The 26,668-nt window shown below is 37.8% G+C and overlaps 1 protein-coding gene across 1 annotated transcript in view; it reads right to left on the bottom strand.

Annotated features, from left to right (window-relative positions):
- Positions 1–26,403, bottom strand: part of OLA1 (Obg like ATPase 1) — a 165,301-nt gene extending 138,898 nt beyond the window's left edge. The window contains exons 1-4 of the mRNA XM_055308436.1: positions 26,277–26,403; positions 24,668–24,768; positions 8,425–8,568; positions 4,050–4,177 (exon numbers count right to left, since the gene is read on the bottom strand). Of these exons, the coding sequence (XP_055164411.1) occupies positions 4,050–4,177; positions 8,425–8,568; positions 24,668–24,768 (373 nt within the window). The 5' untranslated portion in view covers positions 26,277–26,403. The remainder of the gene's footprint in view (positions 1–4,049; positions 4,178–8,424; positions 8,569–24,667; positions 24,769–26,276) is intronic.
- Positions 26,404–26,668: the final 265 nt, after the last annotated feature.

The raw sequence follows: 26,668 nt of genomic DNA, 5'->3' as shown, positions 1-26,668 counted from the left end.
ACATATTATTCCCACTCGATCTTTACCTCTCAGCATAACCAACACTTCCTCAAGTCAACACCACACACTCACACGCACATGCTCTCCTCTTTGTGCACAATTAAAGAATGGCATCCTGTGTTTATACGACCATGTATTCAATGTCTGTCTCCTCCACTGGTTTGTAAGCTCTATAAGGGCAAGAGTCATACTTGTTTTTACTTACCATTACTTCCCTCAGCATCTAGCACACTTGAAAGAGATGCTCCATAAATAATATGTCAAATGAGTAAGACAGAATGAACTAAAGACTTAAAGCCAAAGCAAACCTATTTATATTTAAGACTTAAAGCCAATAGCAAACCTATTTATATTTAAAACAAGAATAAATTTTTGATGACATAAGTAAATATATATATATATATATATATATTTACATATGTGTAATAACCAACGGAAGTAACAAGGTGAGGGAAAAGTTAATTTTTAAAAAATTAATGGAGGGGGTCCCTGGGTGGCTCAGCGGTTTGGTGCCTGCCTTTGGACCGGGGCACGATCCTGGAGTCACGGGATCAAGTCCCATGTCTGGCTCACGGCGTGGAGCCTGCTTCTCCCTCCTCCTATGTCTCTGCCTCTCTCTTTCTCTCTCTCTCTCTCTCTCTCTCTCTGTCTGTCATAAATAAATAAATAAATAAATAAATAAATAAATAAATAAATAAATAAATAAATAAATCTTTAAAAATAATTTTAAATAAATAAATGAATGAATGAATAGATAAATAGATAAAATAAATGAATGAATGAATAAATGAATAAATAAAGAAATAAAATTTAATGGAGAGAAACACAGCATTAACAAGTTAAAATTCAAAATAAACCACAACTTCCTATTCATTTTTTTCTCTCCTAACATTCAGATGTTCTAAGAGAAAGCTTAGAAGTGCTCTAAGCATTAATACATACATCATCACTGTACTGTCCCTTTCCTTAGTAGTTTTGTTTTTTTTTAAGTCATTTCCACGCCCAATGTGGTTCTCAACCTCTCAACCTCAAAACTGAGTAGCATGCTCTGCCAACTGAGTCAGCCAGATAGCCTATCCATTTCCTTAATAGTTTTAAACAACTGCCTAAAACAAAAATAGAGAAGCTAATAAAATATAAACATAGAAAACATAGAAAATGGATTTTTTCTCACTAAAATAAGAAATAATGAATTTAACAATTAAGACAAGTTTCAAACGTAGTGATAGGCAAATAAGTAGTGATAGTGATAGGCAAACAACTCCCCAGTAAGTTAAAAAAAAAAAAGTCCAAATCCAACAATGTAATTACATTTAATAATATAATTATTCAATATATATTCCCACCACTAGACTAGAAGCTTGATAAAACCAGAGTATGTTAGACTCTGCTACCCATTATCAATTTTCAGTACCTAGAACACAAAGTATTTACAACTTAATTAATAAACAAGTCAATTGCATTTCTGGTGACTTTAAGATATTTGAAGAAAATAATGTTTAAATAAGAAGTAATATGAAAGATAAAATCTTATTTCACATTCATATTTAGCAATCTGATTACTGAAGACAAAAATACATCATAATTTAGAATTAAGGAATTCCCAATTTTCACAGCTTCAAAGAAATCACCTTAATCTCTGCAAGTCTTTTTTACTGATTGGAATTCTATGAAGGGATTTTTAAAATTCTGGTTATAAAAGTAACATCTGGGTTCTGTGCCCTATACAACAATATATACCATATTTAATCAATTCTAAGATGCATATTTTCACAGTTTAACACCTCTGAAATCAAATTACTATAAGAAACCAAAATATCTAGTTTAAATGGATTTTTTCCTCTTTTTACAACAGCTTTAGCCTGAACGAAATACAACAAAGTATGTATGCTCCCAACCAAATTCATTTTTACCCTAAGAGTTAAAAAAACATATCAGATGAATGTTGGATAACAGATAAACCAAAGGCTTGATTGCATTTACTAATGGTTTTAGGCCATTCTCAGGATCTCACCATCACCCTGAACTGTTCCCACCTCTGGAAACGTTAAGTCAAATAGCCCTCTCTAACCACATACCCTCTTATGCCACCGTATCTGCTCTTGAACCTCCTCAGGAAATTAGATCCATGACCCTTCTATTTTTCAGTCCTCTGCTATGTTCCCTCCTACACTACGTTAGCTCTATTCCACCCATCAGTTCAATCCTTTTCACACTCAAAACTCCAGTTTTCTCATTCTCATCCTCCTGTCACACTTGCCTAATCAATCCTACTTCCTTATAGACATCACTTATCTGAATGTCCCAGGTACGCATACTCAAAAAACTGTCCCAAACTGGGGTGCTTGGGTGACTCAATCAGTTAAGTGTACAACTCTTGATTTCAGCTCAGGGTCATAATATCAAGCCCCAAGTTGGGCTCTGTGCTGAGTGTGGAGCCTGCTTGGAATTCTCTCCCCTTCTTCTGCCCCTTCTGCTCTCAAGCTCTTTCTCTCTCTCAAAGAAAGAAAGAAAGAAAGAAAGAAAGAAAGAAAGAAAGAAAGAAAGAAAGAAAAAAAAGAAAAAGAAAAAAAAAAGCCCCAAACTGACCTCATTAACTCTCTCCCAATACTAATACTTGCTGGTCCTTCTACATTTAACATGTCAATGAAGGGCATCAAGATTCATTCAACTAGCCCACTTTAGAAACCAAGGAGTAATACTTGATTCCACTTCTCTTTGAAACTTTCACATCAGTCACCAAAATGAGTAAAAAATCAAACTGTCAGGAAAACAGTCTCTTGCCAATGCACATGCTTTAAGTAACACTACTCTATATAACTTAATTTCACCCCCACTTCCCCTCAACCCCAACCATAACCCTATTTTTCACCTGCACCACAAACCCTTCCAGAATGGGTCTCCATACCTCTACCCAACATGGAGCTACCTAAATCAGTGCTTCTCAAACATGTATGGTGGACTTTTGTAAAATACAATAAATATAAATTCCTAGGCAAATTATTTTTTTAAAAAAACACAAAAATACTAGCACAATTTATTAGATTCAAATAACAAAAAAATTCGCCAAACAGCTACAAAATTTTGTAAATGCTCTTTTATAATTGCTAATGTTATCTAGTCATGGACCAGAAACTAACAAAAGCACTAAGCAGACCACAACTGGCCTGAACCAAACTTGCATTTCCTTCATTTGCACTGATTTGTTCATTACAATACTATGCAGTGAGGTCTTGATCTGAAACTTAACCCAAACCTAACCTAAATCTTTTTTTTTTTTTGTAAAGATTTTATTTGTTTATTCATGAGAGACACAGAAAGAGAAGCAGAGACACAGGCAGAGGGAGAAGCAGGCTCCATGGAGAGAGCCCAATGTGGGACTCGATCCTGGGACCCTGGGATCATGATCTGAGCCGAAGGCAGAACCTCAACCGCTGAGCCATCCAGGCGTCCTGAACCTAAATCTTTCTATCAAAAAATTACTATGTTCTTGGCTCACTTCTGCACTCAAAAGAACATAAACTAACACATAGTTCTACCAGTTTTTCTCTTTGCTTTTCTCTTTGCTCCCTCTCGCCATTAAAGACTAACTCATCTATAGTTTCTCCTTAACCCTCTCATCTCAGTAAATAATCTGGATACCTTTCTGTCCTTTGAAATAAAGGAATCCTCTCCTCTATTAATTCTGCTTTCTCAACACGTGGAAAGCAAGAATGCAGAAAAGTTCGTAAGTTAAAGAAATTTCAAAATGCCTTTATAATCAACAAAATCACTTTCACACAGAAACACTTCCCAGTAGATCTAATCCAGAACAGGGGATGAAATTCAATTAGAATATCAATACAGCACATATTTGCTATGGAATAAGGCTTCTTGTGTGGAAATGGTACTAAATAACATTAAAATCACAATTAGCAGACCAATCCATGATTCATCTTGTGAAGCAAATCAAATCTATTAATCAGTCATTCTAATTTTATTTGAGCAATAATGGAAAGAAAACTCTGATTATAATGAAATGAATCAATTAAATAAGCAACTGTACTTACGTGTTAGATGAAAGATTCCATCACAGGCACTGATATGAGATAAAAAGGCATTTCCCAGGCCTTGACCATTGTGAGCTCCTTTCACAAGACCAGCAATATCCACCACATTTAGAAAGGCAGGAATTTTGCTGAAAAAAAAAAAAATTCAACAAAAGATTTTATATAAAACAGTACTAAGAAGCTGTTTGTTAACCAAATCTATTTCCAAAATATTTTATAGGAAGTAATACTTTCCCTTCTAGAATAATGTTTAGAAGAGTCTCAATAATGATTTCATAAATGAATACCAAAAAATTAAATAAAAAATAATCTTTTAATACTTTAGTAGGACTTTCTTACCTAGGAAAATGAAGGAAAACTGTAAAGCAGAATAGATGTTTTTACTGTGTTTATAAAGAACTAAAACTCGGGGCGCCTAGGTGGCTCAGTCAGTAAAGCATTTGCTTTTGGCTCAGGTCATGATCCCAGCATCCTGGAACAGAGCCCCAACCTGAGCTCCCTGCTCAGCGGGGAGCCTGCTTCTCTCTCCCTCTTGTTCTGCCCCTTCCCCCTGCTCCAGCTCTCTCTCAAATAAAATCTTTAAAAAAAAAAAAAAAAAGAACTAAAACTCATACCATTAATTTTACTATACTGTTCTGTTGGGCCATGCATATAGACACAAAAGCAATGGAGAATATCCTAAGAGAACACTGATTAAAAGTAATCATCATAGAATGAGCCAACATACTTTGTGATTAGCACTGGACTAAGTGTTTTACATGTATCATTTCAAACTTCAAAACAACTCTATCAGATAAATGCTATTTATTATTTATTAAATCTACTATAAAGATAAGGAAGTTGAAAAATAAATAAATAAATAAAAATAAAGATAAGGAAATTGAGCCTAAGAGGAATTAAGAAATCTATTTATAGTCAGGAGATTACTCAGCTAGTGGTGACAAAACTGGGATTCAAACACAGGATATTTGGATTTGCATTTAATCATCATGTAGGCAATATAGACAAAAATACATGTAATGATGTGAACTAGTTATTAGTATAGTAATAACCTAATTGTTAACAACAGCAACAGAAATAGAGGTATATACAAAATAACCTTTGCTTTTTGTTCAAAGTAAAGGCATAGTTAACACAAGCTAGAAATCAAGTTAGGAAAACCAGCTGGCTATGTAAATACAGAGATTAAAGTACAACTGAGGGCGGCTGGGTGGCTCAGCAGTTGAGCATCTGCCTTCGGCTCAGGGTGTGATCCTAGAGTCCTAGGATCGAGGTCCCACATCGGGCTCCTTGCAGGGAGTCTGCTTTTCCCTCTACCTGTGTCTCTGCCTCTCTCTCTGTGTGTCTCTCATTAATAAATATAAGATCTTTTAAACATACATACATACATACATACATAAAGTACAATTGACCCTTTAACAACACAGGGGTTAGGGGTGCCGACCCCCACGTGGTCAAATATCCACATATAACTTCTGACTCACAAAAAACCTTAACTACTAATAGCCTATTGACCAGAAGCTTTATCAATAAACAATAACAATAAGCAGTTGATTAACATGTATTTATATATATTATATACTGTATTCTTACATATAAAAATAAAGCTAGGAAAAGAAAATGTCATTAACAAAATCATGAAGAGAAAATCCATTGACAGTACTGCATTGTAAAAAAAACAAAAACAAAAACAAAAACAAACCTGTGTAAGTGGACCTGTACAGTTCAAACCCATGTTGTTTAAGGGTCAACTGTAACTATGAATTAACAATTTTTTTTATTTGCTTAACCACAAAGAATCCAAAAATCTGTTACAGAAAAATGAAGATGGGTTCCAATTCAGGATTTTATTTCCATAAAGGCATTTAACCAATGGTCACTAGCAAAGGAAAAGGGAAATCTTGAGAAATTAATTTCTTCACTGCCTAAAATTTCAATAAATTTGAAGTCTAAGAGCTTTATTATTGTTGTTGTTCTCTTCAGGTCTCTGAAAAATTTCAGCAATGTTACATAACCAGACAGTCTAGCAGTGACAAGGTCCCACATCTAAAGAGCTGGAGTGGGGAGAGAAGGCAACAGCAATAACAATAGCAGCTAGGGCCTGTACAAGGCATCTCGGCAGGAGAGCAATCTAGCAGTAGCCAGGGACCAAACCGGCAGTGTCCAAAGCAGCCAACAAGACAGAGGGGTCAAGAGATTGGCAACACATAAAGGAATTGAACAAATAAGCACATTAATGGGACAACTGGAGAAATCTAAATGGAATCTATGAATTAGATGGTATAATACAAGACCAATGTTAATGTCGTAATTTTGGTGGTTTATTGTGGTAATGTAGGAGAATGTCTGGGGGCACCAGGGTGGCTCAGTCAGTTATGTGCCTGACTTCTGGTTTCAGCTTAGATCATGATCCCAGAGTCCTGGGATGGAGCCCCATGATAGGCCCTCACTCAGTGGGAAGTCTGTTTGAGGAATTTCTCCCTCTCCCTCTCTCTAAAATAAATCAACTAAATCTTTAAAAGAGAGAACAAGAGAGAAGGATACCTGGGTGGCTCAGTCAGTTAAGCATCTGCCTTCAATTCAGGCCATGATCCCGGGGTCCTGGGACTGAGCTCTGAGTCCAGCCTCTGCGCAGCAGGGAGCCTGCTTCTCCCACTCCCTCTGCCCTTCCCCTCACTCATGCTGTCACTCTCTCTCAAATAAATAAACAAAATATTTTTTAAAAAAGAGAGCGAGAATGTCTGTATTTAGCAAATAAAAATTGGAAGAACTGAAGTGCAATGTGGCATCTCAACTCATTCTCATAGATTCAAAGAAAATTGGGGGAAGGGTACACAAGCATTCTGTGGGTAATTCTGCATCTCTTATGTAAATTTGGAATCATTTAAAAATAAAAAAGGTTTCAAAAAGAAAACAGAAGTCAGTTTGAGGAATCAATTTCAGGAATATAATTTGAACCATGTCCAATGAATGACATATTGTAACCAATTGAGTAACACTTCCATGAATAAATATGTGAGTGAATAAATGAAGACAAGAAAGCTCTTCCTTACAGAAGGCCAAAAAATAAGAAATGAGGGGATTATAAAATCACCATGTGGCAATCAACACTATAATAATTAATCAAAAAAAATAACAGATGCTCAAACTAATGAATGAAAGTTTTAAAAAGTGAATAAATTTGATATACATTTTGTGATTATAACTCATAAGAATTGTTGATAGACTAGATGCAGGGCTGGGGAAAGAGAGGAATCAAGGATAAATCTTGGACTTTGACTTAAGCAACCAGGAAAATAATAATGCTATTTATTGGATTATGAAAGTCCTGAAGAACAAGTTTGGCACAAGGCAGAGTGAAATGAAGTCCATTTTGGACATGTCAAGTCTGAGGCACCTATTTAGTCACCAAAGTGTGAATGTCAAGAAAATAATTAGATCTATCTGTAGATCAGCAGAGTTTAGGACTAAAGACAGAAATTTAAGATTTATCAGCACATTTCAAATAGTGAGAAACTAAAGGCAAATTAAATTCTCAATTAATAGGGAAATAAACTGTACATTCATGTAATACAGTATTAAAGTTATATTAGAAATCATTTAAAACTGTATGTTTTAACCTAGAAAAATATTAGCAATACCCCAAGTAAAAATATATTCTATTTTGTAAGTATGCGTGTATACTTTTAGGGAAAAGTATGGAAGGATACATCTCCAAAGTATTTATATCTATGATACCACGGTAAAAGTATAGGTGATTTTCACTTTTCTCTGTATACATATCTATATATCTGAACTTCTACAATGAACCTGTATTATCTTATTTTTTCTAGTTAAAGATATAATACATGCTTGTTACAAAAACTTCAAACAATATAGAATATAAGAACGTAAAAATCAAAAATAAATACAAAGAAAGTAAAAATCACCCAAAAATTCCACTACCCAAAGATAATTGTCAAATAGTTTCATATATTTTCTTATGAATATACATACCCACATATAATTTTACATGAATGGAATCATATAATACAGGCTACTTACTCCTCTACTTCATACTTCCCCAAAAAAAATAACTGCCATGTTAACAGCTAGATCTATCTTTTCTCTCCCTTCTCTAGGCTCTCTATATTATAATCACCCATAATACAATAATGTTACATTAATTCTGGAGGAAAAAACACTTCTGTATGATTTTTTTTTAAGTAAACTATGCCACACACGGGGCTCAAACTCACAACCCCGAGATCAGCAGATGCATCTTCTACCAACTGAGCCAGTCAGGCACCCCGTATATGATTTTAAGTATATCACTTGTATATTTTTACTCAGTCTATATAGGGTCAACAAATAAACAATGGCATAAAGATTTTACCTTGCTGGTTTGTGGTACTGGCAAAGAAAGTCAAACCTTTCATCTGGCACAGGTACTCTGCTCTCATTAGGATCAATTGTGCAGAATGGGAAGTTTTCTGCTGAAGCCTGACTGTTGGTTAATACATTGAAGAAGGTAGATTTCCTAAAATAAACAAAAACAAGTTCAATCAATTCTTAGGCTAACAATGAGAAAAATTTATCTCATTCTCATTACAATGCTCAAATAAGATCCATGATGATTACAAAACCAACCTGGGAAGGAAAGGTGGAAAATAACAAATGAATGAAATTTACTAACATATGAATTTTTTTACTAACAGAAAAGAATTTATAACAATGCAGCTCATGATTTATAATCAGATTATGTTGTTAGTCTATTTGAAACTTGAAAAGCACTTTACTAAAGAATCTTTTATAAGTAACAACTAGTTTCACACACTATAAAAAGTATTTTATTCCTAAAATAGCCATAGTATCAGTACCACTTCACCAATATATAATACAATCTTCTCTAGCATAAATGTAGAGAGGTGTGCATCTAGCTAGCTCAATCACTTCCCAAGCATTCTGAATTGGGAAACAGATGCTAATTATCTACTCGGAAATGGGAAGTTGGAGCTCAGATTCCGTACTAATTGTTAGTAATACAGATTACTATTAAGTCTAGAGTTATGAACTGTGAATTATGAAAAATCAAAATGTGGATTTTTTTCAACGTATAACAAATCAAGGAAAAAAATCTATTAATAACTAGTCACTAATGTTCTAATTATCTGATTCCTATTAGGGAATATATGCTTAGAAAATGCTGATTCATATTAACACCAGCTACATTTCTTTTCCTTCTTTTAAAAGTAGGCTCCACGTTGGATGTGGAGCCCAATGCAGGACTTGAACTCCTGACTATGATATCAAGACCTGAGCTGAGATCAAGAGTTGGATGCTTAACCAACTGAGCCACCCAGGCACCCCCAGTTACATTTCTAAAATATAATTACAGTGTCAAAAATCATACAGTAAAATCCTAAACAAAATGTGATTTTTAAAGGTTTGTTGATCTATTCTGTACTATTTTCCAATTCTATCACTAATATGGACAGCAGAGAATTCACTATGGTGAATTTTCTTGCTTCAGAAATAGGACTGTAGCATACACGAGGATTTAAAATGAAAATTACTGATAAATATTTTTTTAAACCGTAGGAACTGAGGAAGTAGTTAAGCATTATGTGGGAATTATAAAGATGGTACTAGCTAACTCTTGCTAAACATAAGTATGTAAAAATGTCTGCATATGGACCAAATTTGGTAACAAAATAAAATTCAAAAAAGTACAATGGTTATGTCAGGATGGTGAGATTATTAATAATTATCACTCTCTTTTTCAAACAATTTTTAAGATAAAAATGTCTATTAAGATGTGACCTAAGCCTATAGGAAGAAATTTATTTACTACAATTAGCTCATCTGATTGAACTTTTAAACAAAGAGGCAAGCCCTTTAAAAAAAAAAAAAAAAATCCTTGAGGATCCCTGGGTGGCTCAGAGGTTTGGCACCTGCCTTCAGCCCAGCGCATGATCCTGGAGTCCCGGGATCAAGTCCCACATCGGGCTCCCTGCATGGAGCCTGCTTCTCCTTTGTGTCTCTGCCTCTCTCTATATCTGTGTCTCTCATGAATAAATAAATAAAATCTTAAAAAAAAAAAAAAGAAAACCCTAAAATCCTTATAAGAGAGTCATGAACAAAAGGCAACAATCACTACTGGTGATAAGAATATTTTGGCAACAAGACATATTAAACTTGTACCTGACTATAGGTCTTTAATTATTATTCATACATCACATTCAGACTAAACATTTTGGAATAAAGAAGAAATATCTGCAAAATAGCCACATCGACCATTACTGGTAACTCAGAGTACCACTGGCCAAATCAGTAGCCTTTAAATTCCTTCTTTAAAAAAATAAATAAATAAATAAAACACCACTTTCTTTTTTTTTTTATCATTCTTTTTTTTTAAAGTAATCGCCACACCCAACATAGGGTTCAAACTCACAACACCGAAATCAAGAGTCACATGCTCTTCCGACTAGGCCAGCCAGGTGCCTGGAAGTCACTAATTTCTGTAAAGCTAGCTTTTAATTTCACTCTTGTTAAGATATATGTCACAGTACTTAATTTAAAATAAGTATTTTATTGTGTATTTATAAAGTTCTTCTGTATATTTATAAAGTTCTAGTCCATCTACTTCCAAAAAGATTCTGAAGCTCAATACAATTTTAAAAATCAACACATTTGGGGCAGCCCGGGTGCTTCAGCAGTTTAGCGCCGCCTTCAGCTCAGGGCCTGATCCTGGAGACCCAGGATCGAGTCCCACGTTGGGCTCCCGGCAGGAAGCCTGCTTCTCCCTCTGCCTGTGTCTCTGTCTCTGCCTCTCTCTCTCTCTCTCTCTCATGAGTAAATAAATAAAATCTTTAAAAAAAATTCTCTAATCAAAAATGACTGGATACTAACCTAAATCAAGTCTTTAGATATTATTCCACTTTACAGGAAACACAGAGGAAAAAAGAATATATTAAATGACACTACAGAGAAGCAATCAACAAAATTCAGAGTTTGGAAAATTCTGTAAGACAAACAACCAGATTTCTTCTTCAATAAGTCAATTGGGAGAGGGCAGAAATTCTGTTTCTGGGTGAGATACACACTCACGGCGGACTGGAACTCTCTCCCAGAACTAGAAAAGCCATGTAAACTCAGATTACAGAAAACATCTGTTTGAAGGGGCTAGAAATCTGGAAATGGAAAAAAAAATCTCAAAGAAGTGATCTGACCACTTTCACTCTAACAACATTTGCCCATTCAAGACAGAGGAAGAAGGCCAAGAATCCAGGCTTTACACTCATGGAAAGCTGATGCTGGAGGACAGAGAGGGCAGCAAAGCCCTCTTGAGTCCCAGACTTAAAGAACATGACCAGTTTTCACCTGAGGATATTTCTCCCAAGATGGAAACTGCAAAATGTGCTGAAGTAATGGTGACATAAATTGACCCATTCCCATATACTTTATTCCCCTCCCCACAAAAATAAATAAATAAATGAATTGGTTGTCAGAATAACCCATCAATCCTTATTTACCTAAAATTTAACTAAAATATTTTATACCAGCAATGAAAATATTACAAAATAATGTTACAATAAAAGTACTTAAAGTAAAATGTACATATATTAATTAATCCAAACACATACAGAACACCTGTACCTTTGGGAGGGACAATTTTATTTTTTTATATTGTAGTTTAAAAATTGTTATTATTTTTAAAAATTGTTATTACTATAGTCATAGTAATTACAATATAAAAAGGCAAGAGAGGACTTATGCACTTATTTTCAAATTTATGGCTACCATTATGATAGTATTTTTGACTGCCTGTCTTAACAAAAATGTTTTATACTAAGAAAAAAGTTATCTCTTAAAACATAGAGAAATACATAGAAAAAGAAAGTTCTATTATGTCTTATACTGAGAAAATTCTTACATACAGCCAAACTAAACTTGGAAGACAGTTTACACAAAACATCTCATCTTGGCCATGGATTTTAAATTTCATAAAGTCCAAGTCATTTGTACCTTTCAAGAGTTATAAATACAAAAAAGTAAAATGAAATAAGGAACAAGGAAAAATTTCTCAGTATTATGACTATAGGCTTCAGTAGCAAGTTAAGCCACTTTAATTAATCTATTCCAATCTATTAAAAGGAACCCTTATAAAAGCAAAGAATTTTAAAAAAAATTTTTTAAATTTTTATTTATTTATGATAGTCACACAGAGAGAGAGAGAGAGGCAGAGACACAGGCAGAGGGAGAAGCAGGCTCCATGCACCGGGAGCCCGACGTGGGATTCGATCCTGGGTCTGCAGGATCGCGCCCTGGGCCAAAGGCAGGCGCCAAACCGCTGCGCCACCCAGGGATCCCAGAATTTAAAAATTTTGGCCTATGTCTAGAGTGTTAAAGCCCATAAAACTTTTTGCGAAATGAGGATTTCTCACACACACACAAACACAGACATATTTAGGTCCCCTTAAGGTTATTATTAAAGCTTCAAAATAGGAGAAAGATTCAAAATTGTAAGAATCTTTCTTATGCAAGAATGGGCTTGCATAAATATTATTTTAGCATTGATAGCATTAAAAAGAAAAAAGTAACTAGACTTAATAAATGCCTCCCTCCACTGAGACTTAAATATTTTTGAAATTACATATTTTACTATAAAAGTAAAACTGACTGAAAAGACGTTTAATCTAAAATCTTACACAATATTACAGTATGTTTTGGGAAGTCAGGATGCCAATGCAAATTCCCACAGCATTCTGAATTAACCATTTATTTAAAAAAACATTATAAAAACGTAGAATGTTCTTTCACTAAACCATTAAAAAAAAGTATTTGTCTCATAGGTAACAAAAATTAACATGGATGACAGAAGTAAAACCACGTATATTTCCTAACTCTATCAGGTGAGAGGGCCTAAAACAGTAACACCCAAGCACCAAAAAATCATACCTAGAGTTAGATCTTAGTTTCTAAATACCATTTTCCAATAAAAGAAACCAGGGGCTCCCTAGAAACAAGGTTGGGACAGGAAACATATAGTAGCCTGAAACACCTTATAGTGTTAAAGACGAGAAGGGTTCTAAAAAAAGAAATAGAAAAGAAAAAGATGGGGGTATGTCAAAAGGACACAGGAGGCAACTTGAAAGAACTCCCAATGGTCAAAGCCAAAAAATTGTTAATAACAAAATAAATACTGATGATACTGGATTACAACTCAAAGAATACAACAAATTTCAGGAAGTCTAAGTAGACGTACATAAATGATTGAATAACTAACTACGGGGGAAAAGACAAATCTTTCTTACAGATTTAAAATAATAACATAAAAGGAATAAAGGAGGTTAAAAAAATCATCATTAAAACACCACACTAATAATTCCTGCAGGCAAAATCCACTGAGGAATTACAAAATTTAGTCAAATATTTTTTTAATTTTTTTAAATTTAGTCAAATTTATTTTTTTAAAGATTTATTTCTTTGGGGCACCTGGATAGCTCAGTCAGTTAAGTGTCTGCCCTCAGGTCAGGTCATGATCTCAAGGTCCTGGAATCAATCCCCAAGTTGAGCTCTGTGCCCAGTGGGAGTCTGCTTCTGCCTCTCCACCTGTCCTCCCCCCCCCCACTAGTGTTCTCTCGTGCGCGCGCACTCTCTCTCTCTCTCAAATAAATAAGAGACACTTTAAGACACTGAAAATAAATAAGAGAGAGAGAGAGCACACGTACCCAAGAGTGCTCAGGAAAGGGAGAGAGAATCCCTAAGCAGACTGCATGTTGAGTACAGAACGTGAAACAGGGCTTGATCCCACAACCCTAAAATCATGACCTGAACTGAAATCAAGAGTTGGCTGCTCAACTAACTGAGCTACCCAGATGCCCCAGTCAGAGAAACTTTAAGGAGAAACAGGATATTTGAATAGCCTCAAATTATTTTTCCCCTATAATATTAATTAATTACTGTGGATAGCTTAACAAATCTCCACAAATTTTTTGACACTCCTTCCTTCTGAGGGTGGAGCTTCATTCCCCAATCCTTGAGTGTAACTGGACTTAGTGACTCGCTTCGAATTAATAGAGCATGGAAAGGTAAAAACGTTACTTTTACAGTGAAGAAATCTGCCAGTCATTACCTTAACCAATGATCAAGTTTAATATCACCAGTTATAAGTTGTTTTGATATCATATACCCCTTAATATGCTATGAGGATACGTCACCTCCATGGTATTCTTCTCAAAAGTCCACAGCATGATTTCTGAAATCAAAACATTACAAAGCTATAGTAATAAAAAAAAAAAAAAACAGTGTGGAACTAACATAAAGATAGACATAGAGACCAGTGTGCCAACACCACAAAATGGGGAAAGTACTATCTCTTCAACAAACACTATTGAGAAAACTGCACAGCCACATGAAGAAGAATGAAGCTGTATCCTTACTTAACACCACATACAAAATTAACTCAAAATGAGTTAAGGACCTAAATGTAGGACCTAAAACTGTAATATTTCTAGAAGAAAACATAGGAAGGAAACAACAGAGTGAAAGGACAACTTTATAATGGGAGAAAATAACTGCAAATCATGTGTCTGAGAGAGGGTTAATATCCAGAATATTAAGATAAAAAACTCCTATAACTGGGGGAGCCCTGGGTGGCTCAGTGGTTTAATGCCTGCCTTCGGCCCAGGGCGTGATTCTGGAGACCCAGGATCGAGTCCCACATCGAGCTCCCTGCATGGAGTCTGCCTGTGTCTCTGCCTCTCTCTCTCTGTTTCTCATGAATAAATAAATAAACCTTTAAGAAAAAAAAAAAACTCCTATAACTCAACAACAAAAGTAACCTTAAAAAGCTATATACATGAACAAATGATTTGAGTAAACATTTCTCTAAAGAAGACAAACAAGTGGTCAATAAGCACCTGGAAAGATTCTCAACATCCTTAATCATCAGGAAGATGCATATCAATAACACAATAAAATATCAACCTCACATTTACTAGGATGGTTACTATCAAAAAACAGACAATAACAAATGTTGGGCAGGATGTAAAGAACTGGAACTCTGGTACGTTGCTGATAGAATAGAAAATGGTGCAACCACTATGGAAAACAGTAGGAGGTTTCTCAAAACACTAAAAGTAGATTTACCATATGATCCAGCAATACCACTTCAAGGTATTTATACAAAATTAAAAGCAGGATCTCAAAGAGATATTTGTATACCCGTGTTCACTGCAGCATTATTCATAATAGCCAAGAGGTGGAAACAACCCATAGGTCTATCAACAGATGTATAGATAAGGAAAATGTGGTACGTACATATAACAGAAAACTACTGGCCTTCAAAAAGAAAATCCTGTCCCATGCTAAAACACAGATAAACTTTGAAGACACTGTCCTTATGCTCAGTGCTGAGTGAAATAAGCCAGTCACAAAAGGACAAATACTATATGATTCCCCTTATATGAGATATCTACAGGAGTCAAAATCATATAAACATAAAGAAGAATAGTGGTTGACAGGGACTAGGGAGAGGGAGAAATGGGAAATTGTTCAATGGGTAGAGAGTTCCAGATTTGCAAGGTGGAAAAGTTCTAGAGATGTATTACCTAACAATGTGAATATAATCAACTGAACTGCACTACTGAACTAGTGAACTGTACACTTAAGTTTAAAGGGTAATTTTTATTTTTTAATGATTTTATTTATTTGAGAGAGAGAACACTAGAGCAAGAGAGAGAACATGGCAGGGGGGAGCAGAGGGAGAGGGAGAAGCAGGGAGCTGAGCAGGGAGCCCGATGACATGGGGCTCAATCCCAGGACTCTGGGATCATGACCTTAGCCAAAGGCAGATGCTTTATTGACTGAGCCACCCAGGCACCCCTAAAGGTAACTTTTTTTTAAAATTTATTCATGAAAGACACAGAGAGAGAGAGGCAGAGACACAGGCAGAGAGAGAGAAGCAGGATCCATGCAGGGAGCCCGACATGGGACTCGATCCCAGGTCTCCAGGATCAGGCCCTGGGCTGAAGGTGGCGCTAAACCGCTGAGCCACCCGGGCTGCCCCTAAAGGTAACTTTTATATTGTGTTTCTTACCAGAATTTTTTTTAAAGTCCATAGCATGAGAAACCATCAAATTTGAATTGAAAGACATTATACAAAATACCTACATACATACATTTCAAAAATAAAATTTTCCATGACCTTTAAAAGATCTGTACTAGGAAAAAAGGACATTAGTGGGAAACCTGGTGAATTCCAAATAAAGTCTACAGTTAATAGTAAATCAATAAATAACTTTTTAAAAATCTGGAAAAAAAAAAAAAGTATGGGCAGCCCAGGTGGCTCAGCAGTTTAGCGCCACCTTCAGTCCAGGGCGTGATCCTGGAAACCCGGGATCAAGTCCCATATTGGGCTACTTGCATGGAGCCTTATCCTCCCACTGCCTGTGTCTCTGTCTCTGTCTCTCTCTGTGTGTCTCTCATGAATAAATAAATAAATAAAATCTTTAAAAAAAAATCTGAAATTATGTGGTAATACAACAGAGACCAGAATTCACGGCGGGGGGTGGGGGGAAAACCACTGAAAATTAAAAGATTTAAGAGAAAGCCATCTATCAAGTACTTTAAAGGGACACAATTACTGCTAAAATAATAACAGGAAAGACTGAAAAAGAGAACAGATCTGTCATCCAAAAGATTATTCAAAACACATTTAAAAGAGAAAGCAAGTAATTCCTAAATCACAAATTTCCATGAAAGAGCAGGCACACTGGAATGCTGACAAGCATACAATAAGACTAAAGTTCATTTAAAACAGTACTGGGGAGCTTTGCTTTCCCTTCTACTATGGACTGCCCTCCTGCCATAAAGAGTATAAACTCAACAAAACATATGAAATAACAGTTCTCAGACAGAAGACAGTATGCAGCACAGCACTGTTCCTAAGAAAACAACAAATGAACTAAGCTCTACAACTGCCCCAGCTGACTGACTAAAAGTCATTTCAAAGCCCCAGCACAGGGAGGGAGAACCAACAGAACCCGGTAGTCATGCTAAGTTAAAGAGAGACTGAGATGAGAGTTTGAGAAGGCCAAACCAGCTAGAATTTACAAGGCAGTGTAATGGAAAGGAGCTGCACAGAGGGTGGGCTCTGGAGATCAGCAAAAGGTGTCCTCAAGACTATTGCTAAGTAATGATTTGTACATGAGAAAATTCAGTCTCCAAAAGGCCAGGGGAAAAAACTCAAAAGCAACAGAGTGAACAATTCTCAGGCTCACACAGAGCTTGGAGTAGTTCACAGTCCTACCAGTCATAGTAGAGAGATCATATAATATAAAAGAACTTGGGTACAATCTTCAATATAGTATCATGTTAATATGAGAGCTAAAGAAGCATGAGAGCTAAAACTATTATGAATTCATACTAAGAAAACATAATAGGAAACCTCAAAACAATCAAAATGATACACAAAAATACTAAATGCTAGAACAAAGTCCAACACTTTTCAAAGGAATATTTATAAAATTCATCCCTCAACATAAAAACCCAATGTCTGGAATTTCATAAAAATTACAAGGCATGCAAAGAAGCAGGTAAGTATAGACCAAAATCAGGATAAAAGCCAATAAATACTAACAAATCAGGTAATGATAGAGATGATGGAATTAGCAGATAAGGACCCTTAAGTAAATGTTGTAAATCTTTTTAGAATTTAAGGACATAAAGGGAAATATGAAGTCAATGAGGAATGAAAGGAAAGAAATGAAAACTATGAAGACAGAATTACTGTATGAAAAATACACCATATGAAATTGAAAAATACACTGAATATGATTAGCTACAAATTAGATACTGCAGAAAAAAAGATCAATGAACATGAAGACAGAGCAATGGGAATTAACAAATGAAGCACAGAGGAAAAAAAATGAAAAGATTGGAGGAAAAAATCCCAGTCTCAGTGGAATACTATACAGAGGACTAGCACACTTAAAACCCAAAAGGAAAGGAAGAGGGATGGACGGTGAGGGCATACAAAGAAATACTGGCCAAATATTTTACAAATTTAATAAATATCACAAGCTCACAAACCTAAAATCTCAACAAATGCCAAGCAATAAAGTCTTAAGGAAAACCACACCAAAGCACATGAAAGTCAAACTGCTAAAAACTAGTAGTAAAGAGAAAATTTTAAAGGCAACTAAAGGAAAAAACAAGATATTATGTACAGAGAAACCAAGATTAAGAATGACAACAGTTCTCTCATTGGAAAGCTGGAAGTAAATGGAAGTGCCAAAACAAACTTCAAAGTGCCAAAAGAAAAAATGTCCCTGGAATTCTTCCCAGTGAATATCTTTAGAAAATGAACGTATAATAACCACATGAAAAGATGCTCAACATTATTAAGCATCAAGGAAATCCAATTCAAAACCACAATGAGATATACTTCACACCTTGGCTATAATTAAAAGGCTAATAACAGGGGGATTCCTGGGTGGCTCAGTGGTTTAGCGCCCGCCTTTGGCCCAGGGCGCAATCCTGGAGTCCCAGGATGGAGTCCCATGTCGGGCTCCTGGCATGGAGCCGGTCTCTCCTTCCTCCTGTGTCTCTGCCTCTCTCTCTCTCTCTCTCTCTCTCTCTCTCTCTCTCTCTATATATATATATATATATATATATATATATATACATATATATATATCATAAATAAATACATATATACATACATAAATACATAAATAAATAAAAATAATAAATAAATAAACAAATAAATAAATCTTTTTTAAAAAGGCTAAAACAAGCATTGGTGGGAATGTGGTGAAACTGGAACACGCAAACTGCTGGTGGGAATGTAAAACTGCACGGTCGCTTTGGAAAAGTTACACAGTTCCTCAAATAGTTAAACATAGGGTCACCACAGAACCCAAAAATTCCACTCCTGAGTATACAATACAAGAGACATGAAATTTATCTATACACCAAAATTTGTGTATTCTAAGGCTGGAACACAGAAAGTACAAATAGCCTGTAACATACTGTGGTAACAAGAAAGTAGAAAGTACTCAAAAAATAGAGAACATATCAGGAAAGCAACTGATGGCCAAATATGGGCAATTTGAACAAAATTAGTAATAATAGTAACAGATTATAACCAACAGAATAAACTAAGAATCCAATCCTGATATAAACAAATTATAGTCAAATATATGAAAAATGGGGAGCTCTTCTTTACAATAGAATTCTAGCCAATAAAATCTCTATTATTCATTCTATAAATTGTTCCTACTATAAATGTAAAAGGAACAATGGATATTTTAAAATCGCCTTCTGGTAAACACAATTAACTATTTCAAGCAAGGAAGCAAGGATCATTAATGCATGCCAAATTAGGGGCAAATATACAAGAAAACTATTTACATAATTGCAAAGTATCTCCCACAAGATATTTATTAATTGCAATGGGAAATACAGTAACTCAGGGAAGAAACTTGTCAAGTATCTCAGTAGACAAGTGATGAAAGTTAACATCACTAGTAATTGGCAAAATCAACATCGCATGCTTCCTGATATGATGTACTAAGAAGTATATGTCAATTCTGTTCCCAAAAGTGCATAACCTGAATTTAATCAAAAGAAAACATTAGGGGATCCCTGGGTGGCTCAGCGGTTTGGCGCCTGCCTTTGGCCCAGGGCACGATCCTGGAGACCCGGGATTGAGTCACGCGTCGGGCTCCCGGCATGGAGCCTGCTTCTCCCTCTGCCTGTGTCTCTGCCTCTCCTCTCTCTCTCTCTCTCTCTCTCTCTCTCTCTCTGTCATAAATAAATAAATAAATCTTTAAAAAAAAAAGAAAAAGAAAACATTAGACATCTCGTGCAGCGGTACCAACTAAAAGAGCTATCCCGCGACACAATGAAGAAGTCAGGAATAAGAAATAAGAAAATGTAGTTTCTCAAACAAAGGCAATACAATGGAGCAAAGAAAATCCTTTCAATAAACAATGCTAGAACAACCGGACATCCACATGCAAAAAAACAAAAACAAAAAAGAATCTAGATACAGACTTTACACCCTTCACAAAAATTAACGCAAAATGGATTGCAGACCTAAACATAAAACGCAAAACTACAAAACTTCTAAAAGACAGAAGAAGACCTAGATGACTTTGGGTATGGGGATGACTTTGGAGATACAACACCAAAAGTATAAGCCATAAATAGAAAAACTGGACTTCACTGAAATTAAAAACTTCTGTTCTGCGAAAGACAATGTCAAGAAAATGAGAAGACAAGCCACAGACTAGGACAAAGTATTTGCAAAAGACACATCTGATAAAGAACCCTTATCCAAAATATATAAAAGAACTCTTAAAACTCCAAAGTAAGAAAACAAACCTGATTTTTGTAACAGACCAAAGATGTTAATAAATACCTCACCAAGATATACAGATGGGAAATAAGCAAATGAAAGATGCTTCACGTTATATCAGGGAAATGCAAATTAATATAATAACAGGATACCACTACACACCTATTAGGATGGTCAGAATCCAGAACACTGACAACATCAAAACCTGGTGAGGACGTGGAGCAACAGAACCTCTCATTCACTGCTGGTGAAATGCAAAATGATACAACCACTTCAAAAGTTTTTTATAAAACTAAACAAGACTCTTACCATGTATTCAGCAATTGTGCTCCTTGGTATTTACCCAAAAGTGCTGAAAACTTATGTCCACACAAAAATTTGCACATAGATGTTTACAGCAGTTTTATTCATAACTGCCAAAACCTGGAAGCAACCAAAATATCCTTCAGTTGGTGAATGGATAAATTATGGTACATCTAGAAATGAAATACTATTTAGCACTAAAAGGCAATAGTGCTAAATGAAAAAACATGGAGAAACTTCAATGCATATTACTAAGTGGAAGAAGGCAAAGGCTTCATACTGTAAGATTCCAACTATATGACATTCTGGAAAAGGCAAAGTTATGGAGATAGTGAAAAGATTAGTGGTTTGGGGAGGGTAGGTGAATAGGCAAAACACAGAGCATTTTTTGGGCAGTGAAATTATTCTGTAACAATGGTGGATACATGTCAATATGCATTTGTCTAACCCCATGGAAGGTTCAATGCCAAGACTGTATGTACTCTATGGACTTTGGCTGATAACAATGTGTCAATGCAGGTTCAATTGTAACAAATGTTACACTCTGGTGGGGGAATGTTGATAATGGGGGAAGGCTGTGCATGTGTGAGAGCAGGGATATGTAAGAAATATCTCTGCTTTCTCCTTAATTCTGCTGTGAACCTAAAACTGTTCTTAAAAAAAAAAAAAATCTTTAAAAAAAAAAAAAGGCAGTTTCTGAGGCACTTGGGTCGTTGCTCAATTGGTTAAGTATCTGACTCTTAATTTCCACTTAGGTCATGATCTCAGGGTCTTGAGATCAAGTTCCGAGACCAGCTCCACACTCAAATGGGAATCTGCTTGGATTTTCTCTCTCTCTCTCTCTCTCTCTCTCTCTCTCTCTCTCCCTCTGCCCCCACTCACACATTCTCTCTCTCTAAAATAATTTTTTTTAAGGCAGTTTCTCCCAAAAGCCTCCAAGCCTCACAGCCATAATAATGCACTGAGTCAAGGGAAGCTAATTTATAAAAGGTCACTAAGTTTAAAAAAAAAAAAAAAAGCAAAACAAATCTAGAAACCAAATCTTCAAGTTCTTGGGTTTGGTATTGTTTCTACTTCATTAAAAGCAGCCATTAATACACATGTCTTTATCATTAAGCCTTACACACTACATCAAGGGAGAAAGAAGTATCCCACATCCCACACATAAATAATTCCTGAGTGCCTAATAAATTCTAAGTGCTAGGGACATCTGGGTGGCACAATTGGTTAAGCATCTGACTCTTGATTTTGGCTCAGGGCATGATCTGAGGGCCTGGGATCGAACCCAATATTGGGCTCCATGCTCAGCAGGGAGTCTACTTGAAGATTCTCTCCCGCTCCCTCTGCTCCTCTTCCCACTGGTGTTCTCGCTCTCTCAAATAAATAATCTTTTTTTAAAAAATTATAAGCGCTAGAAATATAACAGTAAACAAGAAAAACATAATCTTTGCCTTCAAGAAATTTAAATTCTAATTGGGGGGGGCGGTAGAGGCATGTTCAACTGATTAAATTAGTATATATGAAGCACAGAGAATAGGAAGTGTCACACAGTAAGTGTTCAATAAATATCAGTTATCAGCTATTATTAGCTATAAACATTACCTTTAAGTTTTTTTTAATTTATTTATGATAGTCACAGAGAGAGAGAGAGAGAGAGAGAGAGAGAGAGAGAGGCAGAGACACAGGCAGAGGGAAAAACAGGCTCCATGCACCGGGAGCCTGATGTGGGATTCGATCCCGGGTCTACAGGATCGCGCCCTGGGCCAAAGGCAGGCGCCAAACCGCTGCGCCACCCAGGGATCCCTACCTTTAAGTTTTTAAGCAATCAGCCTAGTATACACTAAAAAGAAAATCTTATGTCTAGTTGTCTGAAAATGAAGACATTCTTTAGATGGTTTCTGTATCAAATGTCCTTATTTTTGATCAGCAAGCCATCTTTTAAAGAACCACCCTTGTACCCAATCTATCTGTTGTAGATCTATCCAGAGGTAGACGTGTTCAGTCAGATTTCCCTACACAGTAATCTGAATCACTGGAGAGATAGCAGGAGATAAGAAACACTCAGTTCATATGGCTGAGCTCCATATGGACCCATCTACATCAGCATTACTCTGGCTCCTGTCCTTCCTGAGGTCTGGCTGTTCAGGTTGTCCTTCAATTCTATCCTTCCAAATAATTCTCTTCTTCCTGTTTAAAACAGCCAAAACTTGTATATCTTACAAATAACCCTATCTGATACAGTTAACTCTACAAAAAGGAATGTTCACAAACAAGTGCCAAAAATCAAACTAACCATTATTAAAATGAGAAAATTTTACTATTTGTAAAGTATACCTCAATAATACAGCGACAGGGGTAGGGAAGGATGACAGTGGGATGAGCATTTAATTTAAAAGCATAAAAGCATAAATATGGGGGATCCCTGGATGGCTCAGAGGTTTAGGGCCTGCCTTCAGCCCAGGGCGTGATCCTTGAGTCCAGGGATTGAGTCCTACATCAGGCTCCCTGCATGGAGCCTGCTTCTCTCCCTGCCGGTGTCCCTGCCTGTCTATCTCATGAATAAATAAATAAAATCTTTAAAAAAAAAATTAATAGCATAAATAGCACATTTATCCTGAATAACATATTTTAGGTTGTTTTCATGTACATTAATTATATTACGTTCTATGGCTAAAATGTTCATATAGGAAATACTTCTTAACGTGTCTCAGTTTAACATAGTCCCATTTAAAGTCAAGCTGCATTGACTGCAGTGATTTTAAAAGAGACGTTAATAGCTAAAAACTGTCTTACTAGTGAAATAAAGCCCACAACATAATGATCATATCTTGCTTTCAAGTTTATTGACAACACCCTACAGTACTTTGCTTAATTATTTGTTTTGCTTACATTTCCACTCTCTATTTAGTCTTACTTTGCAAGCAGCCTATATCACAGCAGGAAACCCCTTCAAAATGCAAACCTCTCCAGCTCCAGGAAAGACTGAAATTAGGACAGCCACACTTGCTCATGTTTTACATTACAAGAATTTAAGAACTGCCATAGTTAGCCATACCATTCATTCACTAAAAAATCTCTAAGACAGGGACTCCAAGGAACCCATGAAAGAACATCATTGTCCTACTTGCCACCAATCGAAAAAACCTAGTACATGCCAAAACATATTCATTCCCCTTAATAAATCCATATTGGATCTGTTACCATTAGTACATCCTAAACGCTTTTGAGACATTTAAGGTAAGAGGTATTAAAAAAGAAGGACAAATAATGAAAAAAAAGCAGACTAAACAGCCAAACTGTACATGCAGTATGGGTTATATGAGAAATACATATATTTCCTACCACTGCCTTATTTGCAAATAAATGATTCATTTTAGTTTTAAACATTACAAACTCAACATTTTGCTCTGATAACTTTCAGATTTAGCCACTTTATAATAGATACCTTTTTATCTAGCAAATTCCGATATTAAACTCAAAATTGTTACCTTCTTCTCCTGTAAAAATTAAGCAATCTGATCCCTGATCTCTCAAGAATCTAATCAACTTTATAGTGGGACTTTAAAATTATCCTACCACAGTCAACCTAGGTAGGTACCCTACATAGCCAGGGAGCATAAAAACCATATTTTAACTACTTCAATTCCACTTAAATTCAATACTGAACATCTCCTGACAGTGTTTCAAGCAAACAGAGCTCATCTGGTTCAACCTAACGTTTCAATTCTCTTTGGTTCTTCCACTACTTTAAGCAAAACAAACATAAGTAATTCAAGTTTCAACACAGTATCTGTGTAAAAAATCCAAAATAAAACACATCCAAATGAAAACCTTGTTTTGCCAAAATTAATACTGCAGCTTCCCAGACTCTTTTCAATTTAAGTTTTAATTACCACATGAGTTCCCTTTTCTACAAGACTCCAAATACTTACAAGATGAAAAGCAGAAAACCCCAACATTCACCTACCCAACATTTGGCAATCCAACAATACCAATTTTCAAGGAGGTTCCAAATCTTCCAATGATTGGGGGTGGTTTAATTCCATCACCTCCCTTTTTGGGGGGCATCTGAAATGTCAAAACAAACATACATATAAACAAAATCGTTTACTCTCTCCATTAACTGAAAACACATTTCATCACACAAAATATATTACCGAGGAACAAATTAAGAATGAAACATAGCGTAGACACCAATCCAAGATCGACACGGAGCTAAATCCACTTTTTCAACAAATCTGTAAAAAGTTCTATAAATAGACCTGATTCTGATAGCTGTCAAGGCAGTTGCTCCTAAGAAGTCCTAGAAAGATTAATCTAAAAATATGTGGCACCATAAATCAAACTGAAAATTTAGCTGCCAATCTTCTATCCATACTGTTGACAAAACTCGTTCTTTCTTCATCTGATACGGAGTTACAAAGCAATCAGAAGCAGGAGCACAGAGAGGAGTCCAAGGAAATCCACTCTAGTACCACCAGCAACGCGCCACCCCCCACCCCCCACCCCCAAAACCATTCCTCTTACCTGGAACCTGACCCTTCCCATTTTCCCCACAAACACCATCCCCCACGAATGAACACACACCACGATGAGGGCCTTTCCAGGTCTCTTGGACCTCTGGCACCGCAGGTACACGCTCCACGGTCCTCCCAAGCAACCTCCAGAATCTACACTCTGGTCATTTCTGGGCGTACATGAACCTACTAACTTTTTATTTACAGATTGAAACTTTCGGGCAGCCCCGGGTGGCTCAGCGGTTTAGCGCCGCCTTCAGCCCAGGGCGTGACCCTGGAGACCCGGGGTCGAGTCCCGCGTGGGGCTCCCTGCGTGGAGCCTGCTCCTCCCTCTGCCTGTGGCTCTGCCTCTCTGTGTCTCATGAATAGATAAAGAAAATCTTAAAAAGAACAAAAAGCAAATTGAAACTTTCTAGGTCCCTGCTAATCTTGGCCCCTCCAACTCCCTCCGTGCAGAATTAAACCGCTTTACTACCGCCAGCTGAACTCACGAGGGCCGCTCCCCGCCCGTTTCACGCCCCGGGACCTGCAAGCGCGCCCCGGGTGCGGGCGCCTGCCGAGCCTCCCGGGGCCCCGGGTGCGGGCGCCTGCCGAGCCTCCCGGGCCGCGCCGAGGCCCTGCTCGCGAAGGGCTACTCCAGACTCTTGATCTCCGCCCCCGAAGGCCGGGATCCGTCTCCCTTCCCGGGGTCTGAACTCACACCTGCTCCCAGCCAAAGCCGGGCCCCCCGGGCAGCAGCAGAGCCTCCCCGGGCCCCGGGCCTCCTAGGCGGGGCGGGCGGCCGCAGCCCCGGCCGAAGCGGGCCTCCCCCCCCATGCGCCCTGGGCCCCCGGCGCCCCCGCCTCCGGAGACGGCTGCCCCGGGCGTGCGGGGCGAGGCGCGGGCCGCCGGCAGGACGCGCGGCCTAGTCCAAGAGCGCCTCATTCATCCACGCGCCCCACGCCGCCCTGCCCTCGCCCATCCCGGCCACCCGGCCCGGCCTCACGCTCGCCTCCGGGCCGCCGGCTGGGCCCGCAGACGGGGCGGGCAGCGCGCCCGCGGGCTCCCGGAGGGACTCACCGTGCTCGGGCCGGGCGATGACACGGGGTCCCAGCGGCCGCGGGAGACGGGTCCTGCCGGCAAAGGGAGGCGGGGAGGAAGGAGGAGAAAGCGCAAGCCCGGCCCCTCCGCCGAGCAGCACGCACGGCGGCGGAACGGGCGGGCCGGGCTCCGGGCGGCACCTGCGCGCAGAACGCGCGCCGCGCCCCGCCCCCCGCTCCCGCCCGCCCCGCCCATTGGTCGGCCCCGCAGGGGGGGCGGAGTCACGCGGCGCCGGGGGGCGGGGCGGAGGGAGGGGCCGCGCGAGCCCGAGCCCCGCGCGCCGCGCCCCGCCCCCCGCTCCCGCCCGCCCCGCCCATTGGTCGGCCCCGCAGGAGGGGCGGAGTCACGCGGCGCCGGGGGGCGGGGCGGAG

Source organism: Nyctereutes procyonoides, unplaced genomic scaffold, assembly GCF_905146905.1.
Source record: "Nyctereutes procyonoides isolate TBG_1078 unplaced genomic scaffold, NYPRO_anot_genome, whole genome shotgun sequence".
NCBI classification, from domain to species: domain Eukaryota; kingdom Metazoa; phylum Chordata; class Mammalia; order Carnivora; family Canidae; genus Nyctereutes; species Nyctereutes procyonoides.
The sequence above is the reverse complement of the archived record's forward strand: the minus strand, read 5'-3'. Positions and strand labels throughout refer to the sequence as shown.